Here is a 13,590-nt window from a genome sequence, read left to right on the forward strand (position 1 = left end):
AATTTACCTAAGTAGGTCGTTGCACTAGGGCGAAAACAGTAATCTTGGCAATGCTTAGCTACAGTTTGCTCCCAACCATTGGTGTAGTGATTCGACTCATGTGAGTTGACTGCCACAGAAACACAGTACACATAGCTTGATATATCACTCAAAGGCGAGTCACTCTGATGCGCAGTCGTATGAGGCCAGTTGAAACTCTGGGCCTTTGATGTGGCAAATCGAACTAAGGCGACCTCGTGGAGCGCCCAAGAAACCTCATTCGCGACCTGCTTCTTAACCCGATAATGGCCATGGAGCGCCGATGGCTTTAATCCTGTACTTCCCTCGTTGTAGAGCATGTTTGTCTGACTGCTTCCATCTTTCAGAGGTGCTGCGTCCTTTGCTATACAACTCAAGGTTAGTGAATCCCATGAATGCACTTGAAGCATGGTACGGCAGCAAGGCATCGATTCCGACAAATACGTCTTTCTCGTGGACGTCAGGCATCTTTGCCCTCCATCCAACTATGAAAGAAAATCGGCAATCAATAGTCATGCGGCAAAACGAATGCACTTGAAGCGGAGGCAGTCGCGAAAGGAACAGCTCGGCGGAAATGAAATGTCTGTATTGATGTGGCAAGGCCTGAGACCAAGGGGTCTTATCAATGAAAACAGATCTTGGTGGACGGATACCGACTCTGGAAATGCTGGCATGGCAATCAAGACTCGAACAGCTCACGGGTTGACCAATTACAGCTCGTCAATTCCAACATCTTGTACATCGATCCATTGCTCAGTGTCGATATCTCGCGGGAAAGATCTGGATATAAGCCTGGCAGAGGAGCAGAATTTTGACAAATGTCCACTACTCAGCTCCCAAGGATGTCTCGCCGCACTCAAATTTGCTCAGAATTGCTTTTCAAATAGCTTCGCCGCTCAAAGGGATCTAAAACGGCCTCCCTCACCTGAAGCTTCCGAAACCCAGCTGATCCACGATTGCGCCTTTCGATTTTCTACAGATTTCAATAAGGATGACAGATACTCAAGATCAGAGACATATCCGACTGATAGCTCTGTTAGGCCAGGACAGGCTGGAAAGATGAGGATGACGCCAACATCTCTCATCGGATCAGGCAAGCATGATCCATTTGCTATGTGTTCTTTCACGAGCACAAAAGAAGACTACATGTTTTTTCATTTCTGTGAGCAATCTCTTCTCCACTTCTCGTTGGTGGGGACAGAAGAACTGATATCCACTTGGTCAGTTCACAATACTGTCGCGGAGATTGTTTTCGGCTACGGTCTGGCGGCACCTTTATTCTACTTACGACTAGTGTCACAAAGATTCATCCACGATGAGGCTGTCATACAACTGACCCTGGCATACTCGAGTTATGCCTGGCACAACTTGTTCAGAAAAGACGAATGCTGCGAGAGAAAGGGGCTGATGCATAAAATCAAGGGTATGGAGCTCGTCATCAAGAAGCTGGGACATCCACAATCCGCCATCTCAGACAGCACTATTCAGGCAGCAATTATCTTATCCGCAATTGAGGTGAGTATCAATGCTGAAGTTCTCCGCAGAACGTACTAAAGCATGCCCTTCAGAGTTGCACGGGAAATATAGAAGCTTTCAAAACCCACCTCTTGGGAGCAAGGCTAATGGTAAAAATGCGAGGAGGCCTCGATAGACTCAGTCCTTTTCTGTTATGGCAAATATGCTCGTAAGTCCATTTAACTCTACCGCTTCTAGGGCTGAGCACTCTTACTTACAACATATTCTGTTCCAAGGAACGAGCCACGTATCTTCGAAACTGTTGGTGTAGAGATGTTCCCTTGTATAGATCGCCACTTCGGCTCCTTCCTTCTGGAGTGCCGGCCAGATGTTGCCATGGAGCATGCTGCCTTCAGCAGAACACTACCGTCAGCCAAGCAACCTGCTGAGGAAGTGCTGGAGTTTTTTGAACCTCTTGATTTACCCCCAAGTCTTTATTTCTCAGCCTGCGTCACTGAATTTTTGTTAGTTACGAAACAGTTCAGAGAGCTGAGCGAGATGAGAGATCAGGTCCTGGCAGATCGATCTGGGAAGTTTCAGTCGCCATACGCGTCGGCACAGTGTATATCAGTACCCAACGCCTTTAATTCACCACTACATTCGATCCTCAATCCAGATTGCACTGTCCGGGAATCGTACAAAATTAATCAAAGCCCGACACCAGCGACCCTATACAAGGCCGACACCACCAGAATGGTGTGTTTGTTCTACATCCATGCGACCCTCTGGAGGTATAGACATCAGCCAGAGCAGACGGATGCATACATGCAGCACGTGGTGCGGGACGTACAGCGTAATGGGCTTGAGTCGAGTAAAAGCCTAGATGCGCTAAACTGGGTGTTGGTCTGGCTTTGCCTGAGCGACGAATTCCTGAAGGCAAATAACAACGAAATGGGATGGCAGGAGCTAACAAGATTGATCTTGCGGTTGGTGCGTGTTGCGCGAAGATTGAGCAAGCAAATCCACAGGAATCTCGAGTTCGCCATGTTTGAAAGCCTTCTAGGTAAACAACATTCATTTGTGGCTAGTGGCGTTGCTTGTATGCAGCATTTTGACACAACCACTGAAGATTGCAGGTGGCCTGATCCTGAGGCAGTCTGGAAGGAATTCATGGGATAGTCGTCGCCAGCGCTGGAGAGTTCAAGATGTACCAAAAAATACCGGGATTATATCCGGAATGACGAGGCTTGAGTAGCCAGCCTCGACAACCATTCACGTCAAGGTATCCCTTTAACCACTACCTGAGTGCTGAGCCACTTTCCACGGCACCTTCCGCTCTGTCAAAAGCGTTGGAAATAGTTGTGTGGCGCTAAACGGAAGATCTGTCACAAATCTAGGAGGCCAAGCAGCCGCTAGTGAGGTAGGGCTTGGGAAGCTCACCCTCATGGTCCACATGCTGGGAATGGGGTTATCACACGATAGGTGAGCCTCGAAAACTTAACATATGAGATTTTTTTTTTGTTGGCGCGTTTTCATACCACTGAAGCAATTCAAAGACGCGGAGGATCAGATCGATATATGCGTGGCATGATACTGAGATATTTGCCACCACTAAATCCACCATGCTCTGCGAAAGGCACATCTGTTCCGCTGATTTGTTAGTCAGGGCCAATTGCGGTCGGTATGCCTCGCTAGTTAGCCTTTGCTGACACGGTGCAGGAGATGCTTATTAAGTCTTCGGTTTCAGCCACCACACACTTTCTGCCTTCAATTAAGCCTTAGAGCCTAAAACGCCTTGGAGGTTGGCAGATGAGTAATTCGACCAGGAACCTGTGACAGGAGACCAAGCTCATTAGTAACGCAATCTCCATTCGATCTACTCTTCGCCCGCTACAATGCACACGAGGCAGGTGCCCTTTCAATTATCTTCCAGCAGCAATCAGCAGCAGGACCGAACAAAAGCTTGGGCTGGGTCTGAGCAGATGCCAAGTTATTCAACTAACTTGGTGGTGCAAATGGGGACGGGAACGATGCTGACTAGCGACAGCTTAGGCTGAACGAGGAATAAGCGAGACGGCACAACTACTGTACGAGTGAACTCTGATACGGAGTAATACTCGGTATGTTGCGCAAGCCTATTTAGTCGACGTGGCCCCCGAACCAGCGTCTCAATTCGCGAGTCCAACCAAGGGAACGACATACTCGCACCTCCCGCAGTTGCTCTGCCGCACATCATGGTAATTCTCTTTCTATATCACCAGAGGCATTTACCGCCTCGACAGAGCCCGTGATGACAATTTCACAGCCTACTCACAGCAGCAGGTGATCTCTTTGTTTGATCATCACCATTTCACGATGGATCCTATTCAGCTGTGCTTTGTCGATGGCCGTCCGCGCAATCCAACCCAACGAGCAAAAGAACTGGTCAGCTCGACAATCCGAGCGCATAATGCCAGGGTCGCTCACGCAAAGCGGAGCAATAATGCCACGGCACATTTAATCGAACAGCAGTCTGGCTCGATCAAGCCGTTGATCAGTCGTTTTCGCATAGCTCCCGCCTCTGGGCGTGATCGAGACCACCAAGCAGCGGACCATGAGAAGGCCTTGAAGCGTGCTCAGACTGTTGCCCACGCAGAAGCGAGGGGCCATTTTCAGAGCAAAGAGTGGCTATATGCCATGCTACATCGACAATGGATGGATGCCATCTGGACCCCTTTCTCGCCTCACGTTCCAAAGCATGTTGCAATATGTGCGCACTCCTTAGATTTCCTTAGGAACGCCCGCTTTTATTTCTCTGTGTTTCTGGATATGGGTCTAACACTTCTCCACGTAGACCAACAAATGATCGTACCCACCATACAGCTCGCGTTTGAAGTATTTCATGTCCGGAATACTCACAACTACGAATTCCTTCAGTGGATGACGCGACCCACAACGTCGGGGTACCATGCTGGCGCGGCCGGCTTGCAGCTCCTCTATGACCAGCAAGTCTCGCCTGGCTGCGGCCAGACTCGACAATGTCTCTCCCACAAAGTGAAAGCGTCTGCAATCCTAAGGGGGACGTTGTCTCATTCTCCGACAAGGGTACCTGACGACGAATTGCTCGTTATCTTGTCTCTGGCAACTGTGGAGGTAAGCGTGAAACCTCATTCCGACATTGCACGCTAGCCTCCCTAAAATTCTGATTAGCGAACAGTAGACATGGAGGTTCACCAATATCATCTCGAGACACTAGCAAAGATTATTACCGCTCAGGGCGGCATGGATTTGGTAGCTGATCATCCTAAATGCACAATACTCCAGTAAGTACAATATCTCATAACTTGCACTTGCACACAAAAGGAAAGATGAAGAGAAGGCAATGCTCGGCACCTATCTAACGTGGGTATCCCTTCTTCAGGTTCGACGCGTGGTGGAGCCTGTCCACAGGACTTCGATACTTTTCTTCTCCGCAATCTCTCCCTCAACCCGAGGTGGAGCCGGAAATATTGTCCACTCGATTCCAGCACCAGATCCACGAAATCCCTATGGGTTTCCGCCCCTTTATCACGGAAGGGAAATGGTCCGGCAGCACCGTTGAGATTCTCATCCGTCTCGCATATGTCTACCAAAGGGGGAAACTCCAGAGAGACGAGTCGGGATGTATCGTCGGCCTCCCTCTCACAGCCCGACCGGTCTGGCGAACTTTCCAAGAGGCATGTCCGGCATTGGACGCACCAGGCGCGGGCAATGAGAAGCTGCTGGCGCTGGCGCTGGTTCTTTACTGCGGGATCGGCTTCGATTCAGCGCCTGTGTCGAGCAACGGAGGTCTCGCATCGAGAGGTGCACTCACCAAAATACTCACCCTGTGCGAGCTGCTGTTAGAGTCGCCAGACGAAGTGTCTCTTCTCTTTTGGGTATGGATGGTGACCATATGCGCGTGGCACAATGCCTCTGGGAACGGGTTCTTGCCACCCGGTGTCGAGCTGCTTCTGAAGTTACGTCAGAGGTTTGTAAATGTCGAGGAATGGGATGCGGCAAGCGAAATATTGGAGGCCTTCTTCTGGAACGACAAGCTTAGCGAGCTATGCAAAGCAAAGTTTGAAGGAACGTGTCTTGGTCAAATGCACAAGACTTACTGAATGACAACTATAGGACCTCGAGTAGGCATCAGTGTACCTACACTTCTCAAATGTTGGAATATCTCTAATGAGCAGAGTAGCAGCGCACTGTTTGACATTTTCCCAACTGTGGCACAGTTCAATGGCCCAACCTTGCGCAGCCTTGTCCAACATTCGCTCGCGTAACTGCCTAGAGGGCCCCGTACGGCTCAATTATAGGACATGGAGCACAGTAACAGAAAACCTGCAACGAATTACAAGGTATTCTATGAGAACAAGTTCAGACTGATTCCAACGGGACTAGGTCTACCTATTATGCGGAAAGGACAAGTCGTGCTGGAAAACGCAAAATTGAACAGCAGTGCCTCGCCTGTATCGGCAACGGCACCTGGAGGGTGGTCGCCACAGACTTGACATTTAATATGTGTTAACAGCAAACTGGACGTTTTCAGGGGTCGATCAGTTACTGGTTCGATGTTAGTATATACTTCTGGATTCTCAAGCGGGTTTAGGTGAAGGATGGATGCGGGTAGGAGCGGATTCCCAGCCAGATGACCCTAGGGGACGTAGGTCTAGAAACACCAGATCCAGGAAGGAGCCTAATTAAGGGCGCCTCCCCGTTCACCGGATTTGTATCGAAGGTGCATCTTCCTTACCGACTGAGACTGGGTAGACACCTCAAAGACCGTCGTAAATACCACAATGCTTCACAGCTGATGCCAAACGCCGCATTATCAAGTGCATCTACACCGTGTTGTTCTGGATTTGTTTTGGCGATGTTCTTGCTCTTGTCCAGGAATTTTTTTTCAAATTCGGCAGGTGGTTAAATGAATCCCGTTCCCAGCCCGAGCCGCCTTTGCATATGGGTGCCAAGGCGCGAAGCAAGCCACCGATCGATATCGGCCTATTGGGCTGAAAATCCCCTTTAAGCGAGCCGGTGGCGAGCTTCAGGAGCTGGACCAACAACAAAAAAACTCCTTCCCGTCTAATCACCCTCAGCCGTAGGCTCCCAATACTCAAACCGTTTGCTATTGTGACGCCCGCTCGTCGCCTCGGAAAAACCAATGGGCGATTCCAGACCTGGCGAATGGTGTGGCTGGCCCAAGGCTGGCCCTCGTAGATCGACAACTATGGACTGTACGATAATATTATCAATGGAATGCGCGTGTAGAGCGGCCTAGACGGCATGGGTCTCAGCCAGGCCCCCGTCGGCTTGCCAGGGGACGACTATTTCTGTGTCAAGGCTCTGTCGCCCAGCGAGGCCCGGAGAGGGGCTGCGCTCTCCTCGCGCCGCCCAATAGCACCTCGGTTTTCTCATGAAGTGGGCAATACGCAACAGGCCACCATGTTGGTATCCACTCTTCGTTCGGCCACGCGCTTTGGGAACGACTTCGTCTGGTACCGGGTTCCCAGCCAACTCTCCTCAATGTCGCTGAGCCAGGTCTGCCTAGTTACAGGCTAGTTTGGAGGTGCTTGTTCTCGTCGATTTCGAGCGCGGGCGGCGAGCAGAGGAGACATCGTCACCTTGGTCTGGATCAGAAGCGAATTTTGGGTTCTATTCTTGGAGGCTAGGTGTCATCGCTTTGCAGAGATCTTCCCGCATTGGCTTGACCGGACCTTGACTTGGAATGCCCCTGGATTGGACAATTCAGCTGATGAGACACCGCACCCTCATTAATAGGATTTTTAAAATTCTGACAAGTCTCTGGACGAAAAGAGCACATGATATTCATTGTTCATTTGTAGTTGTCCAAGTCGGTCTTTGATATTCGCAATGAGGATTAGCGAGGTGGACATGCCGGAATCAGAAGACGGAACGCGCATCAGCGCCTGAGATAGCTGAACTTGTCTCTTACCGTACCGGGATTCTTGCGTTTGAACTCCAGCTTCCGAAGAACCTGATAGGAGAACTGTTCGTTCCAGAAGAACTTTTCGCAAATCCTGATTCGCTGCATCCAACTGTGCTTTAATTCTTGCTCGTCCAAGATCCTCATGCCGAGCGACCATGTCAATGCTTCGATGTGGGAGCTTGCCAGCATCATCATGCCCACCCAGGTCAGCCACTCTGCTTGGTGGCTCCGTCGGTGGGTGCTGTCCGGGAACAAGAAGCTCGAGGGAAGGAGACCGGTGTGGACCTGGAGATATGCCAGATTCAGAAAGCGTCCGCGTTCGCTATAGTCCATTATTGAGCAATACGCCTGCAAGGCCATCAGGAGAAATTGGTCTTGTAACGGCAGGTGAGGGTTCTGAAGCAATTCAAAGCATTTCGTCCCGTTGGTAAGATTCGCTTCAATCAGTGTGCCATTCAAGGATGGGTGACTTTCTGTGTGTTCGGAAGTATTCGCTTTTGCCGCATCCACCCATGCTGCAACATCAGAGATTATGTCGATCACTGCAATCAGCGGGCGTTCATTTATACAAACCTCTTCAAATGCTCGCGGTAACTTAGCTATCTGGGCACAGATGACTGGAGAATACGGGTGAACGGGGCGACTAAGGCCTTTGAATGTGTAGGTTGAGATTCCTTGACGACGTACGAGTGCCCGTTGGCATTCTGCATGCGCGATAAAGCTGAGGAGGAACGACCACGTAAGCCAGACCGGGTCTCAGAGTCGAGGGCACACACACACCTGTCAGTTACATTCGCAAGCCAGCCGTCGAATCCCAGTTGTTGGGCTCCTCCTCTGCGAGCGATCGCCTCGATTATGGCCTGCAAATGCATCCAGGCACTTTCGTAGTTGAATGTCAAGTTCTACGCTTGGGTCAACTTCCCAGGTCTTGTCCCGGAATAGGAGGGAGTTTTACGTCGAAGGTGGCCAGGAACATCATCGTACAAATGACCACATCGGACACCTTATCATCTGCCGATTGTAGGTATTGACGGAGAAGTCTAATGGTTACGTCGTACATCCCCTTTGCCTGCGGAGACGGGCCAACGCGTTGTCGGTCCATTAGATCGAATTGCAACATGGAATTCGCCAGCAATGCGGCAAACGACAACTGGTTGCTGAGAATAAGGGGAATGTAATGACGAAGAACTGGCAGATCCTCTGCAAGGCCATGGAATTGGGGTCTCCGGAATGTGGCAGGCGCATAGATGTCAGTGTCTGTCATACTCTCTTAACATGGTTCTTGCACAGCTCCAAGTAAGCGGGGGACTCACAGTATCTGCAGGCAGTTTTTGCCATCCCCTCAACTCTGATAGGGAAGATGTCCAGCGGCAAGTGCGTCAGCGTTAATGGTCGCCGATGAGCTTTTGAAAGACTCATGTCATGACCGCGCTCGGACTTCCACTCTTCCTGTTCCTCCTCCTTCGGAGGCACCGTCAGATCTAGATGCGGGCTCGCCATTCTCTGCGATTGTGCACCAAGTATGTTATGGCTGCATTTGGGCGCATACCATCTCACATGGCCGTCATCCTTGAGGTTGGTTACTGCGCGCTCAAGACGATGACTTTTGTGGCTCCTCTTCGGATGGGGACGACGGCGTTATGCACCTAGAGATCCAAGGCTTTTTTGATAGTCCTTTTGGACTAGCGGAATGGCGCTGAGGAATTCCCGGGCATTGCACTCGGCCCGGAGACGTGTTGGATCCACCGTAAATGTGATAGAGTCTCTTCCAGACTAGGCGCAAGGAAGACAGATAATTGAGTGAAACCCCATTGCGCCCGAAAGGGTCTGTTTGTGTAATATTTGTGTCGGTCTGATTACCTCAGCAATGTCCAATTGGTTCTAGCGGTCCTCTCGTATTAATATAGCACGAGTTCGGGGAATGGCCGATGGCGCCTGAGGAGTAATACGAGCAAAGGAACATCACCAGCCCAGCCAGCTTTTCGAAGGGGTCTCGCGGCACGAGTGTGTCTGGGTAAAATGGTCGTTTCCTAAAAAGGTTGGAGGATACATTCTCGTTATTGGCTCGGCTGTGGAGCATCAGGCCAGAGGGTTTCCATTTCAAGCAAAAAGAGAGTTGGAGTGGATAAGTTTCCCATTCTCTCAATATGATGGCGATCAATCGATTACCATGTCCATGGCCGTAACGACGGAAAAGGCGGCGGATGGCCCATGGAGCTTCGAGGAAGCGGATGCCAAGGTCAGACCAGCCTCTTTTACCCTTCGATCTCGTTCATCGAGTCTCGAAAGATGGAGTCCTTTGGGGAAGGTGGTCCTTTTTGATAAAATTGACGAGCGGCGGAGAGCCCTCGAGTCGCCTCTGCAGGGGAGCTGTTGGCGCTCGCAGCGGATAACACCCGCGTCGTTAGTCACCGCATGCAGGGTGTGCAGCGGTGTTTGAGCCTGACTAAGCTCAGCCTTGCCGCCATTGGGTGGCCACGGTTGAAGCCTTCGGCTCCTCTTACCCCAGTATATGGAGTACATCTCAATGCATTGGAGCTGAACCAACAAGGTTTCTGGGCGAGGCCTATGGTTGTTAGCTGGAGGGAACAAAATAAAAAGAACGATGAAATACAGGATGAAAGGCTGGGCGTGGAATAAAGAACTAGAGAAAGATAAAGGGCGGACATAACTAGTCGAGGTGAATAGAACATTATGCTCGTTTCAGAAGACCGCCTCTAGGCCGTGTGAAATGAGCTTCTCCCCCATTTGTGGCCGCATTGTTCACCAGGTCCTGCCACCTGACCCATTTCAAGGTCGCCCGTTGACGTGTGAATCTACTACTCCTCTTGTACAGAGCTATGGCACGGTTGTTGTATTTGAAGTGCTTGTCTCAATGCCAAATCGGAAGGCGCTTCTGAGGGACGGTGCGGTCTGAAGGTTTGCCCCGGGGATTGGCGGCGATTGAGGTGCTGGAGGAGTTCGAGATGGGTGTCGTTGCAGGGGTAGCTGCTTGGTTTGCTTTCTGGCACCGTGGCTGGCGTAATTGTCGATGCAATCTCAGAGTTTGGTGTATGCGATGGAGGTTCCTTGGCTCCTGCAGTTACTTGCTCCTGACCGGGAATCAGAGCCTGGAATAGATGCCCAAACTTTGAGCATACGGATGCTTACTCTTTCAACTTGGCTTCACGCAAATCCTTCTGGCGGTCTCAGGAAAGATTTCATCAGCACTGCTCGCCTCTGCTTTCATCCTCTCAAGATTGAAGACATGCTCCTCCGAAAAATCGTCTTGCTCGGATAGATACCGAAACGCAGGTCCCTGGGTCTGAGCACGAATCATGCCCAGGGCCTTTCCAATCCCAACTCGTTCCTGAATGCTAAAGAGTCGATCCCACTCCTCCACGTCGTGCATTTTCGAAAGCCAGTATGCCACACGTTCGACCACATGCATTTGCATGGGAAGAGGGGTGGTTTCGGAGAATGAGGAGCGGAAGAATTCGCCGGACGGGATTGTTGGTACGAAGGAGTCGAAGACGTCTGCGAGCTCGTGATATGCCAGCACCCGCAGCCCCGGACTCAAAAAGCGACCGGCCCATGCGGTACACCTGGAGCCAGAAAAAACCTTGATGCCAGAGCTGAATGGCGACCTTATAGATCCTATCACGTCACCAAATCATTCCCGTATCAAGCTAGGGGGCGTAAAAGGCGAATATTTTTGGCTCTTCTTCCGGTAACTTCACCTCATGTCGTTTCCCTTGCGGAAATGCTCCTGAGAGGGCTCGCTCGAAGAACTTCGAGGACGGACATAAGAGAGCTCTGTGAAGGACGACCTCCTGCTCACTTTCTGCAGCAACAAGTTTGAAAACAGGAGTACCGTGGTCGACATTGGTTGGTTTTTCATTTGCAAAAAGGAGCGCCCCGAATGTGAGGCACTGAAACTTGTATGAGGAACTTAGGGAAAGTAGACCGGCACGGAGGATTTGACAAGAACAGCTTGAAGGCGATGTTGTGGATTTGTTTTCGTATTGCAGAGCAAAGGGGGACTGGAATGAAAGAAATCATGTCCTAAACAAAACGTGGAAGGCGCCTTTGAGGGAAAAATAGACTTCTAGACGCAGGAGAAATTCCTTGCTTCTCTTCCTCCGTACAATTCTCTCAAATCCATGCCGACTATTCCAATCACGGGTACATCATCTGGCCAGGACTTACATAGGGCTGCTTGGTCTTTGGATCCATACCCGTCGTTCTTACAATGGCCTCCTTGTCTTCCTGGATCAAGGCACAACATCCACACCAGCAAGATGTGCAGAAATCGCCGAAACTGCCGCCCTCGATGCCATATCTTTCACGTGTGGAGCCTCGATTAATGCACTGTAGGATGCATTGCCCTCCAATGCACGCTAGGCAGTAGAATGCACAGCACTTTGGTAAGACGTCAGCTGTTGAAACAGGACACATAAGAGAAGCAAGGATCGAGAAGGAGGCAGAAAGACTTAGCAAGGCGACGAGACGGGTAAATAAAAATAAAAATACCTGTCCGTTAATGCCACTAGAATCATGATCCCCCTTGTAACGGTCTTGTGTCTTGCCGTAAAGGATGCATGGACACCAACATGCCAGACAACCTGTTCCGCAAGATCAAAGTCAGTAGTCAATCGTTTCACAACAGCTTGGTTAAGTGGCAACATACACGTGCTGAATGGAGAGAAACAGTCAAAGAGACCGAATGACCATTTGCCCTGAGTACCACCAGGGTACGCTCCAGCAGCCCCGGTCACTGGTTTTTCGTGGGCCATTCCGTTGGGTTGCTGTGCCATTATCGTCCTTTGATGGAAAATATGTTTAGAGTGAGAGTATATGAACAAGGCCAGCAAGCTCAGAGATAAGTAAAGACAGCGACACCAAGGACAAGAATAGGGAGGCCTCAGGGTTCAAAAGCACAACTCAATCGAGGGAGGGGAGGTATTGGCATATATCAGTAATACAAGAGCATAATTTCGGGTAGCCGTTGATCGAACGCTCCAGGAGAGACGCAGACTGGACTGATCGTCTTGAGAGTTTCCGTGAGACTCTACCTATTTCAATAGGAAACTTTGGCCTCAGCTGAACGAGGTCGGCCCCCTACAGGGCATGGTTATGGTTCTTGCAGGAGTGACGATGGCAGGGTTGTCAGCCTCCTGCCCCTTAGGCCTTGCAAAGGCACGTCCACCCCACTGACCGGTATTATTGGACGAAATGACTGTGAGGGACTCGGATATGGCTTGAGAAAGAATGACCAGGGCTGATGAAAGGGGGTCCTGATGTCGGAACTCTGGTGGCCTTAAGGTTTCAGCTGGATGGTGGCCGATTACCTAAAATACGGAGTGGGAAAGGTCATGCGTCTTTGCCGTGAGAATTGATGATGCTGGTCCAGAGCGGTCGACAAACTTGTGATCAGCGAGACGGATACTAGCTATTGCGACTTGTGGAGATTTGACCCCGAAGGCGGCGCTCTTTGATTTTGGAACCTGACAATTCTGGCTGCTTCACACTTTTTAGATGCTATCATAGTTGCCCTGAGCTCGAAGTCAATGAATTGGGAGAACCTGGGAGCTCTCAGAGTCGGCTCTCGGGATGAGCTCACTAGCCTTTGACTTTCGCAAGCGAACAGTGCGACCTCTTTCACGGGTACGGGGTCAGCTGTGAAAAGTCGCAAAGTTGCCCGCGGCCACGCAAGCCCCTGAGAGAGCAGATGCAGCAAAAGCTCTTACATGACGGGACCGCCTCCTAAGGCTTATAATCGTCTTGGCTTGTGGTTCGTCGATTGACGCCCGAGCTTCGGTTCAAAAGAGCGAACCTTTTTCATAATTTCGAGTTTGAAAAAGGGATCTCCCTCCTCATTAGCGAAACCCCACAATTGGGGGCTGAAAAAGTCTAACAAAGAAAATAGGAGGTGGAGACGAGAAGTGGTTCTATCATATCCGTCAAATCGACGAGAGAGGCGTCGTTGAATTAGGTATCGAGTACCTCGTACGGGGTCGTAAGTGACACGGAAGACAGATAGTAGATTTCGCTGGCCTGACTGCGCTCCGTATTGGGAAAATTTCCGACTTTCTGAGACGCGTGGAATGACGGAACATGCGTTCGGTGTGGGTTCCCCTGATCTCCTTGAAACTGGAGGCTCTTGTGCACCTTTCGTCGCTGTGAGA

The 13,590-nt window shown here is 50.5% G+C and overlaps 5 protein-coding genes across 5 annotated transcripts; 3 read left to right on the forward strand and 2 right to left on the reverse strand.

The window, feature by feature from the left end:
* Positions 1-426: 426 nt before the first annotated feature.
* On the forward strand, positions 427-1,572 carry Z519_05393 (uncharacterized protein; the record flags this gene model as incomplete). The annotated part of the gene is made up of 1 exon (XM_016763133.1): positions 427-1,572. The coding sequence occupies one exon, from the start codon at positions 427-429 to the stop codon at positions 1,570-1,572; it is 1,146 nt and encodes a 381-aa protein (XP_016620746.1).
* A 297-nt stretch (positions 1,573-1,869) lies between these two features.
* Positions 1,870-2,652, forward strand: Z519_05394 (uncharacterized protein; the record flags this gene model as incomplete). Its single annotated transcript, XM_016763134.1, has 1 exon — positions 1,870-2,652. One exon carries the CDS (start codon positions 1,870-1,872, stop codon positions 2,650-2,652), a length of 783 nt encoding a protein of 260 aa, XP_016620747.1.
* A 1,176-nt stretch (positions 2,653-3,828) lies between these two features.
* Z519_05395 (uncharacterized protein) lies at positions 3,829-5,594 on the forward strand (the record flags this gene model as incomplete). The annotated part of the gene is made up of 3 exons (XM_016763135.1): positions 3,829-4,605; positions 4,663-4,775; positions 4,874-5,594. 3 exons carry the CDS (start codon positions 3,829-3,831, stop codon positions 5,592-5,594), a joined length of 1,611 nt encoding a protein of 536 aa, XP_016620748.1.
* Positions 5,595-7,396: 1,802 nt separating this feature from the next.
* On the reverse strand, positions 7,397-8,923 carry Z519_05396 (uncharacterized protein; the record flags this gene model as incomplete). The annotated part of the gene is made up of 4 exons (XM_016763136.1): positions 7,397-8,144; positions 8,204-8,325; positions 8,379-8,680; positions 8,737-8,923. 4 exons carry the CDS (start codon positions 8,921-8,923, stop codon positions 7,397-7,399), a joined length of 1,359 nt encoding a protein of 452 aa, XP_016620749.1.
* A 1,654-nt stretch (positions 8,924-10,577) lies between these two features.
* Z519_05397 (uncharacterized protein) lies at positions 10,578-10,814 on the reverse strand (the record flags this gene model as incomplete). Its single annotated transcript, XM_016763137.1, has 1 exon — positions 10,578-10,814. One exon carries the CDS (start codon positions 10,812-10,814, stop codon positions 10,578-10,580), a length of 237 nt encoding a protein of 78 aa, XP_016620750.1.
* Positions 10,815-13,590: the final 2,776 nt, after the last annotated feature.

The sequence above is a fragment of the Cladophialophora bantiana genome (assembly GCF_000835475.1).
Source record: "Cladophialophora bantiana CBS 173.52 unplaced genomic scaffold supercont1.7, whole genome shotgun sequence".
Taxonomy (NCBI): Eukaryota; Fungi; Ascomycota; class Eurotiomycetes; order Chaetothyriales; family Herpotrichiellaceae; genus Cladophialophora; species Cladophialophora bantiana.